The following is an 18,799-nucleotide window of genomic DNA, read 5'->3' as shown; positions in this document are numbered from 1 at the left end:
TCCCTCCCCCCACACCATTTTCCTGTGCACCTGCCCCTATGTCTTTCTTCTTGTCTTTCTGTCTCCCTTCCTCCCTCTGTGCAAAGCTGCATTCCCTCCCCCTTCCATTTCCCTCCCCCCACACCAGTTCCCTGTGCCTGCATTAGCATTTCCTCTACCCTCTTTCCCTTCCCACAGTCGCGACTACAAACGCGGGCCCTAGTCCTTTGCCGCCCCCCCTTCCCTTCCCGCGGGCCCGACTACACATGGCGATTCAAGCAGCGTATGCTGCAGTCTTCACACGCTGCTTCGGGTCCTTCTACTGGCCTGATTTACTCTGGCACGTCCGGAGCAAATCAGGGCAGTAGAAAGGCCCGAAGCAGCGTATGAAGACTGCTGGACAAGCTGCTTAAATCGGCAGTCGGGCCCGCGGTAAGGGAAGAGGGGGGGCGGCAAATGACAGCGGATAGTTGCTGGGCTCCTCGGTGGGAGCGCTGAGTGGCCGCGATCCCTCTACTCCCAGACCCCCCCCCCCCCCCCCCGGATGAACAGAGATCAATTTGCCGCCATTTTGAAGATCGTTCTGCCCTGCTCCTTGCCTTAGTATATTTTTAAGTTGAAAGACACGGCGGCGGCGGCTCCTCTCAAGATTCCCGACTGCATTGGACTTCCGACGCAGGTGGGAATCCTGAGAGGAACCGCTGCCTCGTCTTTCAACTTAAAAATATAGTAAGGCAAGGAGCAGGGCAGAACGATCTTCAAAATGGCGGCAAATTGATCTCTGTTCATCCGGGGGGGGGGGGTCTGGGAGTAGAGGGATCGCGGCCACTCAGCGCTCCCACCGAGGAGCCCAGCAACTATCCGCCTTGGGGGAGACAGCCGCTGCGTCCGACATCAGCCTCGGGGGAGGAGAACGGACTTCAGGCAAGGATCAGGGCAGATCAAAAAACAGCACGGGCCGACAGCCGCCGTGTCCGACATCCGTCTCGGGGGAGGAGAGAGAGAGTGTTTCGGGCGCATTTGCACTCCTGAGATGCTGTACATCTCATGGAAAACGGACTCATGCGATAGGACTGCGCATGCGCGGCCTAGCGTTTTATTATATTAGATAATAATAAGCTTCTACTCATTATGGCAGGGGTTGCTATACAACAGATTATGAATAATTGGAAAAATTGGGATAGGTTGAATTATAGCTTTTGGTGGAATTCTTTGTGTCACATATTTAAAATGGAAAGGATAATTGTCTTGCAGCAGGGAAATTTTAAGAAATTTCAGGTTATTTGGGAGCCATTAACAAGATACTGTAAAGATTGAAATTACTGCAAAGAATAAATATTAATTTGTTCATACTTGTCCAGGGTGGGGTGGAGAGGTGGGAATATTTTATGATTTCTTTTGCTTATGAATAATTGTTGGGTATAAGGGAGGGGGGATATTTCTTGCGAGTTAGAATTTGATGATATACTAAGTGATGTTAAAATATAAAATGATTGTATTTTATGTTACACTTATTGTGAGTTTTAAAAATGAATAAAGATTAAAAAAAATAAAATAAAAATTTACAGTTATTAGAAAGCCACAAATTTCCAATTCAAAGTTTCTCTATTCCAGTGCCTGTCTACATCTCCTAAATATTTTAACATTAAACACAGGTTGAAACCTTGGTGTACTTTCAGGCCTATTTTAAGTGGGTAAAAAAAATATGGCTTAGTAAATTTTGTAGCCAAACAATTGCTCTTTCAGATAGTGCAAGAAAAGAGGAGATGTAAAGTTGTGATATATGACATTAAATACAGCTAAAAATTTGCATAAAATTTTTATCATCAATCTTAATAAAGATTTATCTCAGAAAAGAAAAGCGCAATGTGCCTAAAGGTTTACTGGGCAGTATCTAGCCGCAATCTCTTCCAGTTCCTAAAATCTGAGCCCTATTGTGCTTTCTGTTCAGGAGCCATGTTGTGTCAAATATTTGCCTGTGCATTCCATAACATGCTTTTTCATTCTCCCAGTGATACACCAAAGCATGCACCAATTATCTGAGTGTATATTTGGATTCAGCAGAAACAGTTGTACTACAAATATGACTGTTAGCTTGGTTGAGCAACTATCCTTTCCACAACCTCAACCCAAAGTTGACATTTTGGCACTATCTTCCATGGAATGAAAAAATGGCTCCAATAATGAGGCCCGTAACACTGGAAGAAGTTGAGAGCCTGCTCAAAGATTCTGTACATATTCTTTGCATGTCCTATTGTACTTCCACTAAAAATTTCATCAACTTCTGAGATAATCAGGTGGGGAGGCCTAGACCACTTGACATGGATTGACTCATTGTAAAAGCACATTTCTAAACTGTCTAATGCAACTCCTGGAACAAAACAAACCATCAACAATGTACCACCAACATGTAACTATATAGTTGAAACCATGAGCTAACTGTATTAATAGTTATACTTATCTACCTGTACTAGCAACCCTATTGAATTTCCACATCAATCTGTCCATTGTAACTTTCTGGCTAACTGACCCAACCTCTTGTAATGTAATCAGACCTTGAACTGAATAGGTAAAGGCAGAATAGAAAACAGTTTATTAAAAGAGCTCTGTATCTTCTAGCTAGGGAATATAGCTTCTTTCATTTTTCAAATTTTGCAAAAGTAACAGAACATATTTCAAATGAACATTTTTGTGAATTCAGATGTACTGAATATACTTGAATATAAGTCAAGACCCCCATTTTTCCTCCAAAAAGGAGGAAAAATGGTGGATTCGAAAATAAGACAGAGGCTTAATATTCAAGTGCCATGCCCTGCCAGGATCTGCACCTAGTGTCCCCTCCCCTGCCAGGCTCTGAACTCAGCCCCCTTACCTGCCAGGCTCTGAATCCAGCCCCCCTCACTTCCTGCCCTACGAGGTTTTGAACTCAGCCCCCTTCCCTGCCAGGCTCTGCACTCTGTCCCACCTTCCTTCCTTCCCTATACCGTCTTCCCCCTCTAGTTGTGTAGTAGTAGGCCGAGACAGGAGGGATCCCTCCCATCTTCCTTCCCAGCCAATACAATTTTTTACCCCTCCCCCTCGTACATTTTCCCTAGTGGTCCAGTGGTGTATGGGCAGGAGGAGTGAGCTTTCCGCGCTCGAGCTCCTCCTGCCAGCAGCACACCTGGGCCGGCAGGCAGGAGCAAGCTTTTTGAGCTCCCGCCCGGCCCTGCACCGCTCCCTGAATGGCTGCTGCAAGTTCTCGTGAGTCCTACAAGAACTGGCTGCAGCCATTCAGGGAGTGGCGCAGGGTTGGGCGGGAGCTCGAAAAGTTTGCTCCTGCCTGCCGGCCTGGGTATGCCACTGGCTGCGAGATCATGAGGGGCTCGAGTGTAGAAAGATTGCTCCTCCTGCCAATACATCGCTGGACTACCAGGGAAAAGGAATGCAGGGGAGGTGTAAAAAATTGTTTGTATCGGCTGGGACGGGAGGGATTCCTCCTGTCCCGGAATAACAGCAGGCTTGCAGCAAGTCCGGGAGGGTGTCAGGTGGTCATCGGGTGATTTTGGCCCAAAACTCTCATCCTATATTCGAGTACATATGGTATATACAGCCACCAGTATACATCTATGATTTTTCCAGTTTGAAGTCACGCCTCTTACTCCATGAAGAAATTCAAAACACCTGATGGCTAATCAGCAAGGATGAAAAGATAGGTTTCTGAATACTACAAGGATATTCAGCGTCAACAAAAAACTCAGACCCTAGCAGAACTAAAAAAACAAAACTGCTTAAAAAAACAAAACTGCTTGAGTGTGTCTATAAATAACACTGCCATTTCAATATAAATCCTCCACATGCATCAATGTATGTGCTAACATTGCAACATACCCTTTAAAATGTAGTCTGTTAACAAAGTTGGCACTTTCTCACTGTCCTCTTTCATTGCATGAAGAACTAGAATGAAAAAAAAGAATAAAGGCCATTCTGTCAATAATATTTAAAAATTAAATATAATTAAATTACAGACATCTAGGTCAGAAACAGCAGTGCAAAAATCTTCAGACAAATAAATCTTTCAACCATTCTTGTTCAATATGCTGATCCAAGATAAGACATTTCTTTGCTTCAATCTGAGGAACCTGTAAAAACAACTACAATGCATGTTACAGCTTTCTTTCACATGCTATGCACAAAGACCTTACCATACATAAGAATGCAGTCTGAAAAGATATTACAGAAGAATCTCAGCTAACTGGCATTCAATTAACCAGCACTTTCAACCAACCGGCAAAAAAAATTGTCAACAACAAAAAAAATGTCTCTTGTGCTCCAAAGACAGCATCCAAAGTAGTGCTCCTGACCCATTAACCTCCCCTACCTCCCTCCAGCCCCAGAGACATCAGCTGCAGCAGCCGCAAATCTCCTTCCCTCCAGCTCCCAAAACATTGCGGCAGCCACCAATCTCCCTCCATTCCCGAAGCACCAGAGTAGGTCCTGACAACCCCCATCTTCCTTCACTCACCCGACGATGTAGCAGTAGCCGGCGAGCAGAGGACGCACTGGTAAACAGGCAGTTTCTGGCCAGCCCTGGTAAGGCATTTCCTCTGCCACGTTACTTCTGCCACGGCACAGGAAAGGTCCTGCTGGGGCTGGCCAGAAGCTGCCTGTTTACCAGCGCCTCCTCTACTCCCCAGTTGCCACTATATCGTTGGGTGAGGGAGGGAGGAGGGTTGTCAGGACCGGCTCTACTGCTCCAGGTAAGGAAGGGAAGGAGTGGGGGAAAGAAAGGGGAACAGAAAGTGGAAGAGATATGGGGGGGGGGGGGGAGAAAGTGACCAAGAAAGATGGGAAGATGATGCTGGACTTACAAGTGGGGGTGGAGGTTGATAAGAGTGAGGTGGGGAGACAACTATTTTTACATTAACTCTCAAATAACCAAAAAGCATAGTTAGTTACCATAACAGGTGTTATCCAGGGACAGCAGGCAGATATTCTAATCTAAACTAAACCTTAAGCTTATGTGTAAATGTATTTATTGAATAGAAAAGTACAAGAAAGTGTGACAAACAAAATACAACAATTTTCTTTTATACACACACCAAAGTACATCCCTCCTCCCCACCCATGAAACAATATTGAGCACAAAAAGAAAAACAGTCAACTGCAAATATTCAACAATCTGCTGCAAGCATGTGGATTGAGATCCATCCAAAAATGTTCCCAAATTAAACCGAAACGACGGCCTCCCATAGTGTCCAGGTCCCCAAACTGCCAGCGCTCCAAGGAAGCATGGACGATCATCATAGACCTCCACTGACTATAAGTCGGCAGGTCAGTAGACAAGCAGTTGGTCCAAATAAACCTTAAGCTTATATACCGCATCTTCTCTATAAATATAGAGCGCGACATGGTTTACAAAAATTAAAAGGGAAGTACAGTGGGAGTCGGTGGGGGAAGCAGAACTTGACATTTTTAAAATTAGCCAAGATTTCCAGTGTCTTTGGAATAGTTGGAAAAAGCCCAGCAATGAGAGGTAAACGAATGAACCGAGGACCAAGTGGCAGCTTTGCAGATTTCATCAATGGGAGTACAGTGGAGAAAAGCTACTAAAGCTGACATAGCTCTAACCTTGTGGGTTATGACACGACCCTCCAGTTGCAGCCCAGCCTGAACATAACAAAACGAGATGCAAGCAGCCAACCAGTTAGAAATTGTTCTTTTAGAAACAGGCTGCCCCAACTTGTTAGGTGATAAAAAGTTGAGGAAACGATCTGTGTGGTTTAGTTCTTTGCAAATAGTAGGCCAAGGCTCGTTTGCAGTCCTAAATGTGAAGAGCTGCTTCCCCAGAATAGGAATGAGGCTTGGGAAAAAACACTGGAAGCACAATGGATTGTGGATTGTGCCCACTTTCGGTAAGAGTTTTGGATGAGTGGATCCACTAACAAAGCTTGAAGTTCACTGACTACAAGTATAAGTCAGAGAAATGAGAAAAACTACTTTCCAGGTAAGGTATTTAAGATGAGCCGTAGACATTGGTTCAAATGCAGGTTTCATCAGCTCAGCAAGTACAACGTTAAGATCCCAAACTACTGGAGGTGGTTTGAGAGGTGGTTTGACATTGAATAGATCTTTCATAAATCTGGAAACCACAGGGTGAACAGTGAGAGGTTTTCCATCCAATGGTTTATGAAAAGCAGCAATTGCACTAAGATGGACTCTAATGGAAGTGGATTTGAGGCCAGACTGAGATAAATGGAGAAGATAATCTAGAATTGAAGACATGGAGGTGGATTGTGGTTCATGATGATAAAGATTATACCAAGTAGAAAACTAAATCCATTTTTTAGTATAACATTGTCTTGTGGCTGGTTTTCTGGAAGCATCCAAGATGTCTCTGACAAATTGAAAAAACTGAAGGTCAGATGAAGTCAGCCTGAAAGATACCAAGCTATCGGGTGCAAAGTCTGCAGGATGGGATGAAGATGATAACCGTGATTCTGTGTAAAAAGAGATGGAAAAATTGATGCTGAATTGAAGTAGAAGGGAGAACCAAGGTTGTTTGGGCCACCGAGGAGCTATCAGAATCATGGTGACAGATTCCTGTTTGAGTTTGACAAGCATTTTGAGAATAAGTGGAAATGGAGGGAATGCATAAAAGGAACTTGTTTGTCCAGTCCAGGAGAAAAGCATCTGCCTCCAGGCGATGAGGAGAGGAGAGTCTAGAATAAAACTGGGGCAGCTTGTTGTTGTGGGAAGATGCAAAAAGGTCTACCTGAGAGGTTCCCCATTGAGAAAAAATTTGATGGAGAACTGCTGAGTTCAGCGTCCATTCATGAGGTTGAAGAATGTGACTTAATTTGTCGGCTAATTAATTTTGCTCCTCTTGAATATAGACAGCCTTCAGGAAGATGTTGTGAAGAATTGCCTAATTTCAAATCTTTTGAGCTTCTTGGCAGAAGAGAAGAGATCCTGTTCCTCCCTGTTTGTTCACGTAGTACATGGCTACTTGATTGTCTGTACGGATGAGAATGATCTGATTTTGAAGAAAATGTTGAAAAGCCTTGATAGCATTGAAAATCACTCTGAGTTCCAATAGATTTATGCAATGGCGACGATCTGAGAGAGACCAAAGACCTTGAGTGCGGAGACCATCCAGATGAGCTCCCCAAGCATAAGTTGATGAATCTATTATGAGAACCTTCAGATGAGGAGGCATTTGAAACAGCAACCACCACTGAAGAGATTGTTGTAGAGAAGATGTTACTGTAATATGCTGGGAAAGCGGGTCAAGAGCCTGTGACCACTGAGGGATCCATAGGTGAAGTCTGGCAAAAGGAGTCATGTGAACTGTAGAGGCCATGTGACCTAGAAGAACCATCATGTGCCTCGCTGAGAGTGAGTGAAGATAGGTCACTTGATGGCAAATTTGTATCAAAGCGTCTTGACACTGTTGAGGAAGAAACACCCTGTGTTGAACAGTATCTAGGAACTGAAGAGTCTGAGAAGGCTGCTGAGATTTGGGGAAGTTGATTTTGAATCTCAAATGTTGCAGGAACAATATAGTCTGTTGAGTCACTATAATAACACCCTGAGATGAAGGGTCCTTGATGAGGCAATCATGTAGATAGGGAAAGACTTGAAAACCGTGAGTCTGCAAGGCTCCTGCCACTACCACCAGGCACTTGGCGAAAACTCTGAGAGATGATGCGAGACCGAAAGGCAGAACATTGTATTAACATAGAAATATAGAAACATTTCTATGTTTCTATGTTAATACAATGTTCTGCCTTTCGGTCTCGCATCATCTCTCAGTTTTCGCCAAGTGCCTGGTGGTAGTGGAAGCAGCCTTGCGGACTCACGGTTTTCAAGTCTTTCCCTATCTACATGACTGCCTCATCAAGGACCCTTCATCTCAGGGTGTTATTATAGTGACTCAACAGACTATATTGTTCCTGAAACATTTGGGATTCAAAATCAACTTCCCCAAATTGGTAATGATGATTTCCCACCCGAAATCTGATAAACTTGCGAGAGGCTGGGTGAATGGGAATGTGAGTGTAAGCCTCCTTGAGATCCAGAGAGCATAACCAATTGTTATGATCCAGCAGGTGGTACAGCGATACCAGAGAAACCAAAAAACTTGTGGAGAATCAATGTCCAAGTTGATGGCTTTATTAGGGCAAACAATTAATCCACATAAATATATATAGGGCTGGAACCTCTAGAAACATATGGACCCTACACTGCCCATGTTTCAACACAATTGTCTTCTTCAGTGATCCCTACTGATCCTAAAATTGAATTTGTGGATTAAAACAAAAGATCTCTATGTAAAACCGACACACTCAAAATGACAGCATCGTGCTTCATGCTCCCAGAGACAGTATCCAAAACTTTTCTGTGACAAGAAATTTGTTGAGAGCTCTTAGGTCCAATATCGGCCAAAGACCTCCCGTCTTCTTTGGAACAAGGCAATATCGGGAATAAAACCCCATGTTCTGCTGGTCCAAAGGAACCTTCTCGATGGCAATGAGAATGAGCAGAGATTCTACTTCCTGGAAAAGAAGAGAGGACTGTAGCGGGTTGGAAGGAAACTCTCTTGAAGGATGATTTGCAGTAATGTTGAGAAAATGAAGAGAATAACCTTCTTGAATGATATTGAGAACCCAGAGGTCGGAGGTGATTAAATGTCAACGAAGATGGTAATGCTGAAGATGACCTCCAATGGGGAGAGGAAGAGGCAAAGTTACACTGATTGAAGATATTCTCTCTATTAAATGGTCAAAAAGGCTGATTTTGACTTAGGAGTAGCAGAGGTCTGAGACTTTAGAAGGAGCAGTCTGAGATTTTAGAAGGAGCATATTTTTTGAGAGTGGATTCAACCATGAGAGATTGATGTGAAACCTGAGGTTTATCAAAACCAGGAATGGGAATGATTTTGTATTGAGAATCAAGCTTCCTAGGAGCAGCCTGAAAGGAATAAGGAGACTCTCAATTCTTACGGAGAGTTTCCTTTAAGATGCCATGTAAAGGAAGTTTAATAAATTCTTTAGGAGGATGTTTGTAGTCCATAGTCTCTATAAATTCCTCTGAATACTTGGAATCTGCTTCCAACTTAACAGCCATGTCTTTACTCATTTGCCTGATAAAGTGTGTAAATGAGACTGGCTCAGAAGGAGATGGCTCTCTGTGAGAAGTGGTGCGAGGAGAATGCTCTGCATGAGAATCGTAAGCTTCTGTAGTAGAAGGAGAGACATCATGAGTAGAATCAAGACTAAGAAAAGGATCTGGGTTTCATCGTAGACAATACGATGAAACCTTCCACCCAATGTGCGGCAGCGGCCAAAAAAGCAAACAGGATGCTAGGAATTATTAAAAAAAGGGATGGTCAACAAGACTAAGAATGTTATAATGACCCTGTATTGCTCCATGGTGCGACCTCATCTGGAGTATTGCGTTCAATTCTGGTCTCCTTATCTCAAGAAAGATATAGTTGCACTAGAAAAGGTTCAAAGAAGAGCAACCACGATGATAAAGGGGATGGAACTCCTCTCATATGAGGAAAGACTAAAACGGTTAGGGCTCTTCAGCTTGGAAAAGAAACGGCTGAGGGGAGATATAATTGAAGTATACAAAATCCTGAGTGGAGTAGAACGGGTATAAGTGGATCAATTTTTCACTCACAAAGTCTAGGGGACACTTGAAGTTACAGGGAAATACATTTAAAACCAATAGGGATGAAATTTTTTTTCACTCAGAGAATAGTTAAGGTATTTCTGATGTTCATGCCTTGGAGAAGGCGAATGGTGTCTTGAAGAGCGATGCTTTAGAGAAGGAGAACACTGTGTTGAAGAGTGATGCTTGGATGCATGGCTTGATGAGGAGGATCAGTGCCAAGAATGACGTGGTACCAATGAAGCAGTGGTGATGCCTGCATCTTGAATGGAGTGACGCTCAGGCTGGGCTGGTTCTGAAGGAGCCGATATAGGGGTAAATAGTTGAAACATATCCCTAAACTCCAATTGAAAAAGATCATTGATCTTCTCCTTAAAAGCTTGCATTGACACCTGTGGCTTGGACAGTGGCAACGGTGCTGCAGCTCGCTCCGGAGAGGATGACATGAAGATGCACCCCTTGAAGTTGAAGCGAGCCGCATCAATTTTCTCTGTTTGACCAATACAACTAGACTCAGTATCTTAGTGGCCTGAGACACCATCTGGGAAGCTGGTGACTTCTTAGCTGGTTTACCTGATGGAGCTATAAGCCTGCGACACCGAGATGGAAGCAGGTACCTCAGACGATGGTGATGCCTTCAACGTCAATGGCTTGGACGGTGTTGATGGTACCTGAGAGCCCTCCATGGTACCGAAAAGAAGTCTTTGTTGTAAAGGCGGCTTTTACTAGAACGCTTCTGAAGCGTCGAACAACGCGTGCAAGACTCAACACGGTGGTCTGGGCCAAGGCACTGAATACACCATTTGTGTGGGTCCATTAAAGCCAGTTAACGGGCGGAACATGGGAGGGAAAACCACCTCAGCCAAATCGAAAGCTGAAGGCTGAAGCAAAAAATGAAGCCCCGCCGTTAAAGAAGCTGACTGACAAAAAATAACAAAAGAAATTTTTTTTTTTTACGGTTTAGTAACACAAGAGAGAGGAAAAAAAAAAATAAAGGGAATTTCTCAAAAAATGCGCAAACGGGAAGGCAAAATAAAACTGAGACTGCTTTTACACATGACTTCGTAGCTCTGCGGAAAACTGAGAACTGAGGAGCCGCACGCCTACGTCGGGCAGGAAGGCACTTGCGCATGCGCGGTGCAGTCAGTCGCAAACTTTCTAAAGTTCTTAAAGTGCACAAACACTTTAGCAGCTGTCCGTACTGGGGTTCCATGGATGACGTCACCCACATGTGAGAATATGCTGCCTGCTTGTCCTGAGTTAAACTACAATTATCCAGCATCCACCAATCCCTATGGGTGCTGGATAACAGAGATTCTACTGAAATGCGAACGTGCTAAAATTTAAAATTTATGCAGGCAAATTAGGGATCATATAAGCAAATCAGTTACTGGGCTCAACCTCAATGCTATTCAGCAAGAGATTGCTAAGTGGATGTTGCTTAATATTTGGTAATAACTTATTAATGTCAGGATGTTACTTTGTGAGGACAAGCTAAATAGTATGATCATGTGAAATTGAGCATGCTCTTCAGTTAACTGGAAAGAATAAGATTGAAGAACATTGTTTCTTAACACAATCCTATCCAACCATTCCCTCAGTTCTTTAAGGATTAATACATTTAACATAGAGATCTCTGCAGAACACACATTACACATACACACACACTTCTTGTACAAATTTTTATACATATACACATTTTCAAATAGGTCTTTTCAACCAAAGTAGAACTTCTTAATTTATTTATTTCGATTTCTATCCCGTCCTCCCAGTAACTCAGAATAGGTTACAAGCAAACATTCACAATGGAAAACATTTTGGACAGTACAAGACTATATAGCAACTTAAGTAGAGGAGAGTGCAGAAAGGAGGGGGGACTATAAGGAGATCAAGAGGTAGTTTGCAGTTAGAAATTCAGTTGAAGAGGAGGGTCTTTACTGCTTTCCGGAAGGTCATCAGAGAGTTCTGTAGTCAGATTTGTGGTGGGAGTTTGTTCCAGAGATGGGGGAATGAAGTGGCTGTAGGAGCGTTTGCGGGTAGTTTCTGACAGGAGAGACCTTCCTCGGGGGATGCATAGGCATTTCTCCGTTTCAGAGCGGAGGAGGCAGGTGGGGGTATATAGGGTTAGCTTGGATCCTATGTATGCTGGGGTGGTGGCGTAGATTCTTTTATGTGCTATAACCAGGGCCTTGAAAGCACAGCGTTCGTTGATCGGGAGGGCTGGGGAGATAGGGTCATGGTAGTTGAGGTTGTGTAGTAGGCGGATTACTGTGTTTTGTACACGCTGGACGCGTTTGAGATCTTTTTTGGCCTTTCCATTAAATAGGGAGTTACAGTAATCCATCCTGGAGAGAACATAGGCGTAGAGGAATTGGGCTAGATCAGTTTTGGAGATGTAAGGTTTGATTCTTCTCAGTTGGCGGCGGTAGTAGAAAGAGGTGAAGGCTATTTGAGATATGTGGGTGGACAGGGACAGATGGCCGTCTAATGTTACTCCTAGGTTGCGTACCTGATCTGCTGCTGTTAGTGAGGTGGAGTCCCACGAATGAGTTGGGCGTATGTATTTGGTACTTTTTTTCCTAATCCATAAAAGTTTGGTTTGGAGGTGTTCAGCTGTAGTTTGTTGTTTGACATCCAGGTTTTCATGTCAGAGAGTCAGAGTTGGAGGTTATCAATTTGGGATGAACAGTTTTCGTCTAGTGGAAGGAGCAGCTGGATGTCATCGGCTTAAGAGTGAATTTTGATGTTGTACTTCTGGGCTATATCTAGGACAGATCTGATGTAGAGGTTAAATAGGAGGGGGGATAGAAGGGCGCCTTGGGGAACACCGTATTTGATAGGTTTGGGGTCAGATTTGTTCAGCCCTAGTAGGACTGTTTGGGTTCTTTGGTGAAGGAAGGAGGTGAACCACTGGAGGGCTGAGTCCTTGATTCTGAGGTCACAGAGTCTGGATAAGAGGAGGTGATGGTCGACAGTGTCAAAGGCAGCGCTGAGGTCAATTAGGACCAGTAGGGCATCGCTGCCTTTGTCGAGTATTGACCAACTGACATCTATGATATTCAGGCGTACTGACTCTGTGCTGTGGCCTTTTCGGAAGCTATATTGTGCGGGAGACAGGGCCGCTTGTTCTTCTATGAAAGGATGCACCACACTTCAGAATGTACAAAACAGCATGTCATACAAAATTCTCAGGATCATTGTTATTGTTGCTGGGGTAAGTTTGGCATACTGAGCAACTGCTGCTATTTAAATGCCTGATCATGGTTATCCCTTTTGTGGCTAATCTCAAAAGCAGGGAAGACTGTACTAGTGATGCCCAATTCAGGAAACAAAATTTTGATTTGATTCGATTCAGCCTATTGAATCGATTTTTCAATTTGATTTTCCTACCCAATTAGGTGTTTTTTTTCAAACATCCTGGTGGGTTTATTTTATAGCCTCATGACCCCCCTTTACCCTCTCCTACCCACAATGGCACTGTGGTGTAAACAAAATAAACAAACAAAAAAGGCTTTTCCTCTCTCTGTTAAATCCTGGTAAAAGGTATGGACAACTTGGAATACGAGGAACGACTTAGGAGACTGGGATTGTTCTTCCTTGGGAAGAGGAGATTGCGAGGGGATATGATCGAGACTTTCAAAATACCGAAAGGAATCGAAAAAATAGAGCAGGAAAATAAGTTATTTACAATGTCCAATGTGACACGGACAAGAGGACAAGGACTGAAGCTGGGGAGGGACAAGTCCAGGACAAATATCAGGAAGTTCTGTTTCACGCAGCGAGTAGTGGATACCTGGAATGCTCTCACAGAGGAGGTTATTGCGGAATCCATCATCTTAGGATTTAAAAGCACATAGATGCACATCTTACGAGAGGCATAGAGGGATATGTGTGACTAAAATTACGCCAGGTGTACACCTGGCTGGGTCTCCGTGCGTGTGGATCGCCGGACTTGATGGACCGAAGGTCTGAGCCAGAGATGGCGGTTCTTATGTAACTTATGTAACGTTCGTGGTCTAACACCAGCTCTGGCAGGATACACATTTCAAATCTGACATATTGTAATCACAAAACAGAAAATAAAATAATTTTTTCTACCTTTTGTTGTCTGGTCATTATTCAAATTATGTTGGTCCAAGGTTCTGGTTGTCTTCTAATCAGAGTCTCCTTCTTTCTCGGTGCTAACTATCCATCTTCCATCTCTGTCCTCCCCTTCCCTGAGGTCTAGCATCTTTTCTTTATCTCCATCACCGCAGCTGCAGCGATGGACCCCCACCATCCCCAGATCCATCATCTCTCCTTTTCTCAACTACCCTTCATCCAGCATCTCTCCCTCCTTCCCCACTACCTCAGAGTCCACCAGTTTTCCCTTTCTCTTCCCAACTACCCTTCTATCCCACCCTCCCTCGTGTCCTCCGCTCCATTTCTGTTCCTTCCCTCCCTAAATCTCATTATCCACCATCTCTGTCCCTCTCCTCATTATTTCTCTCCCCCCCCCAAGTCTGGTATATGCACGTCTTTTTGAACCCCCCCTTCCCTCCCTCCATGTACTTTTAAACCAGGGCCCCTCCCCCCGAAGGCCTGCCCTCTCCCGAAGGCCTGTCCCCCTTCCCCCCCCCCCCCCCCGAAGGCCTGCATGTTTCCCTCTGGCTTCCTGCTCTTACCTTAAGATAATCAGCAGCTTGCAGAGAGGATCATGGCACTGTAGCGATATTTGAAAGCTGCCGTCATCCTCAGCACCACGTTCGCTCTACTGCAGTCCCACCCCTCTTCTGACCGGAGGATACTGCAAAGGGCCAAGACAGCACTTCCCGACCGACCCTCCCCCCTCATCCACTAAAGCAGCAGCGGCAAGCCAGCAAGATTCAGTGCTGCCGCTCCTTCTTTAGGGGGCAAGGCGGGAGGGTTGACAACTGAATTGGCGAGGCTGATTTTTTTAAAAAACAAATTGCTTCAAATCGATTCACCTGATTTGAATCACTGAATCGATTCAAATTGGGCAGCATTAGACTGTACTAGGGACAAGTGACTAATCAATAATTCCCCTTATCTGGCCCCTTTTGTCTTTTTGTTTTAAATTCTTTATTCATTTTAAAACTGTCAACAAGTGTAACAATTACAATCAAATACACTTTAATATCACTTATTAATCTAGCAAGGATTACACATGACACATTTCCTCCCTCCCCCCATTATAATATCTTAATTCAAGATGTCATTAAAATAAAATTCTCCCTCCCCCCTTATACTTTAAACAAAAGGGGAAAAAATTAATTATTAATGATAATCAATCCATACAATATTTTGTTAATGGCTCCAAAACATCATTAAACTTTTTAAAACGTCCTTGCTGAATGGCTAATACTCTTTCCATTTTGAAAATATGACACAATGAATTCTACCAAAAATTATAACTTAATCTATCGTAATTTTTCCAATTCCTTGTAATATGTTGAATGACAACTCCTGTCATTATTAGTAAAAGTTTATTATTTTTAACAGATATATGACTCTTTGCCCTCATAGATGTGCCAAATAATATCGTATCTTAAGAGAGCACTACCGGATTCTCAAGCAAATTATTAATTTGATCCCCAAATAGATTTCCAAAAACAATGTATTAAAGGACAATAAAACAATAAATGATCTAATGTCCCAGCTTCAAGATGACAGTGCCAGCATCTAGAACAATCTAATTTTTGTAAACACACCGGAGTCCAGAATGCTCTATGTAACAGAAAAAACCAAGTTTGCTTCAGACACTGTACATCTCATCCTCCAAGACCAAATTTGAGCCTTAACAAAAAGGCTTTCAAAGGGGATTAAAAAAAGATGCCTTTTTTTTTTTTTTTTTTTTATAAAGAGGAGGAGAACGAAAGACAGGAGGTGATTGAGGGGAGAGACACTGATCCACAGATTAGCACTTCTTTAAACAAGACAAATGTATTTGAGCAATAGGTTTTATATGTGTAGCCAAAATCCACAATCAGCGATCAAATGTTTTATGCTGAAGAGAAATTTGATCCTCAAAAAAGATTTTAGCCAACCATTATTTTGATTTGAGTGTAAAATTCATATCTGTAAGTTCTGTAGCACATTTTCTTCTGAGTAAAGGCAACAAAGATTCCCACTTGCATGCTCCCTTTTGTCTCCAGTCACATCATCTTATTCAACTCTTTGAAGATCCTTCCTGACAAAGACAGTTTCAAAAGGCACAGTAAGGTCAGTTTTCTGTTCTTGTGGTGCGCTCCATTCTCCTGTGATCACTGAAATACAGCAAGTCTCCTATATCTTCCACATGCTTTAACAAGCAATCCCCCTGTATCAGGCTTAGGGCTAGATTCACTAAGTCCACTGATCAAGTCCCCACCACTTAGCGACCCCTTTGCAACCCGATTTTCCTCCGACCTGATTCACTAAGCTCTGTCCCGATCATCCTCCGATCTGATCATGCAAATGAGGGGGAACAGCATGCAAATATAGGCAGGCAGCGATTTGCTTAAAAAAAAAAAAAAAAAAAAGAGAGACACCGACTGGGCTGGCCGATCAAAAAGGAGCAACTGCTGGGGACCAGTCGCTCATGTGCTTTCCAACTGTCCTGCTCTCTGCCGCCTTGCCCCCTTCGAGCATTTCAGACAGACTTCCTTCTAGTGCCCTGGACCAGCCTGTGTAATCATCTCCTGCTCTTCCCCGCAGGGTTAAAACCAGGGGCTTGCAATGCAGGAAGGGCGGCAGAGAGCAGGAGAGTCGGAGCGGGTTTGTATTCTGTTCCGTAACTGCCCTGGACAGTTTTCCTCCACTCCAGGTGCATGAACTGGCTTTTTTAAGGCTGCAGCGAATTTCGTTGAAGAGATCAGGCTCGGCTCAGCTCTTGATGCCTGCCTGGATTACTTCACCACCCCTCCTCCTTTGTTTTGACCTCACTGGTGCAATCGCATGCACAGACTATCTACAGGCAAAGAAGATGGTCTGCACATGCACTGGGATTACTCTTCAGTGATCCTTGCGGTTGGTTGGGGGAGTGCCTCCGATCAGCCTGTTTTGCATGAAGTCGTGTTCAGAATTGGATCCGTGGGCTTATACTACTGATCCAATGCATCTCACGAAACTATGTCGGTAAGTTGGATCACAAATAGACAGTGAAGAACTCCAGAGAGATTTGAACCAGCTAGAGAAATGGGCGGAAAAGTGGCAGATGAAGTTCAATATAGAAAAATGCAAAGTGATGCACCTGGGCACAAAAAGCAAGGAACATGAATATAAAATGTTAGGTGTGACATTGGGCAAGAGCGAACAGGAAAGGGACCTGGGGGTACTGATAGAGGGGACCCTGAAACCATCGGCACAATGTGCAGCGGCTTCAAAGAAAGCAAACAGAATGTTGGGCTTGATAAAGAAGGGAATCACAAGTAGATCGGCTAACGTCATAATGCCGCTTTACAGAGCAATGGTCAGGTCACACCTGGAGTACTGTATCCAACACTGGTCTCCCTACCTAAAGAAGGATATAACCCTGCTGGAGAGTGTGCAGAGGCGAGCCACAAAGCTAGTAAAAGGTATGGGAAATTTGAGCTACAAAGAACGCCTCAGAAAACTGAGCTTGTTCACCCTTGAGAAGAGAAGACTGCGTGGGGATATGATAGAGACATTTAAAATACTAAAAGGATTTGACAAAATAGAGCACGAAGCATCGTTATTTACGTTGTCAAATGTGACTCGGACGAGAGGTCATGGGTTGAAATTGAGAGGCGACAGGCCCAAGACAAATGTCAGGAAGTTCTGTTTCACACAGCGAGTGGTGGACGCTTGGAATGCTCTCCCGGAGGAGGTTGTGACGGAGACCTCCATTATGGGATTCAAGGGCAAGTTGGATGCACACCTCCTTGCAAATCACATTGAGGGATACAGGTAAACAAGGTCTCATCAGGGAACACCTAGGTCTTCATCAGGAAGCACCTAGTTAAGCCTCCGCGTGTGCGGGTCGCCGGACTAGATGGACCAAGGGTCTGATTCGGTGAAGGCTTCAAGATTCTATCCCTAGCCAGAACCTGGGGAAGGGGAGGAGGACTAGCAATAATCTATAAAGACCATCTAAACTGCACCACACTTAACACCAAATCTTCTCCCAACTCAGAATTATTAACCATCTCACTAACTTCAAAGTCATTTGCCTCCCCCCTAACAAACACTTTGTTCTATATGCCACCAAAAAAATGGACCCTAGCCAAGGAGGACTTCGCAGAATGTCTACTAACTAACTCTTTAGCAAGTCCATACAACCTATTATGCGGGGATATCAACATTCACCTAGAGCAAACAGACCAGCCAGATATATCGGACTTTTGGTCACTTATTTCTCAATTAGACTACTTCAAACCCCCACCCATCAAAACCCACCAAAGAGGTCATCAGTTAGACCTGGTGACATTCTCCGCCAAAGAACAAACCAACCCCAAATTCTACTGGAAACAAGATAGCTGGACAGACTCCCTATGGTCAGACCACAAACTATGTAGCTTCTCCATTCATTACCAACAAAAAACCACCATAAATAGCAAAAAAAAGAAACACCAAAACTCACACCACTAGAGGTAAGATCGACTCGGTCGAATTCTGGTCCCACTATGAAACTATTGCAAAACAAAATGAAGAAACGGATCAACTTATGACCTCCTGGATCAAAGACAGTACAAACATTCTAAATGAAATAGCCTCCATTAAAAACTCGTAGAATTAGATCTTCAAATCAGGAGGGATGGTTCAATTCAGAGTTATTACTAGTAAAGAGGGACCTTAGAAAATCAGAAAGACTATGGATTAAATCTGGAACCCAGGAGCACAGAGTAGCATGGAGACTCAAACTAAAAAACTACAAAAACCTCACCAAGGAAAAACGAAAAAATTTCTATGCCCACAAAATTGGAAATGTCACAAATAGCAGTAACCTCTTTAAACTGGTTAACGACCTCTACAACCTTGAGACACTCACTGATAACCATGTTGATGAATCCACATTAACCGCTAACACCCTAGCAGACTTCTTTAATTCTAAGATACAGAAATTAAGATCATCGTTAACCGCCCCACCCAACCCCCACGGGGTCTTTCCAATTCTCCCAGACACAGACAGGACTAAACCAGACCTAGGGTCCAGAACAGACCT

At 43.7% G+C, this 18,799-nt stretch overlaps 1 protein-coding gene across 2 annotated transcripts in view; it reads right to left on the bottom strand.

Moving 5' to 3' along the window:
- The window catches only part of FEZ2 (fasciculation and elongation protein zeta 2), a 248,001-nt gene that overhangs the window by 16,303 nt on the left and 212,899 nt on the right, over window positions 1–18,799 (bottom strand). For both annotated transcript variants that reach the window (XM_033936550.1, XM_033936551.1), the window contains one exon: window positions 3,850–3,915. In XM_033936550.1, coding sequence (XP_033792441.1) covers window positions 3,850–3,915 — 66 coding nt within the window. The remainder of the gene's footprint in view (window positions 1–3,849; window positions 3,916–18,799) is intronic.

The sequence above is a fragment of the Geotrypetes seraphini genome, chromosome 3 (genome assembly GCF_902459505.1).
Source record: "Geotrypetes seraphini chromosome 3, aGeoSer1.1, whole genome shotgun sequence".
Taxonomy (NCBI): domain Eukaryota; kingdom Metazoa; phylum Chordata; class Amphibia; order Gymnophiona; family Dermophiidae; genus Geotrypetes; species Geotrypetes seraphini.
The sequence above is the reverse complement of the archived record's forward strand: the minus strand, read 5'-3'. Positions and strand labels throughout refer to the sequence as shown.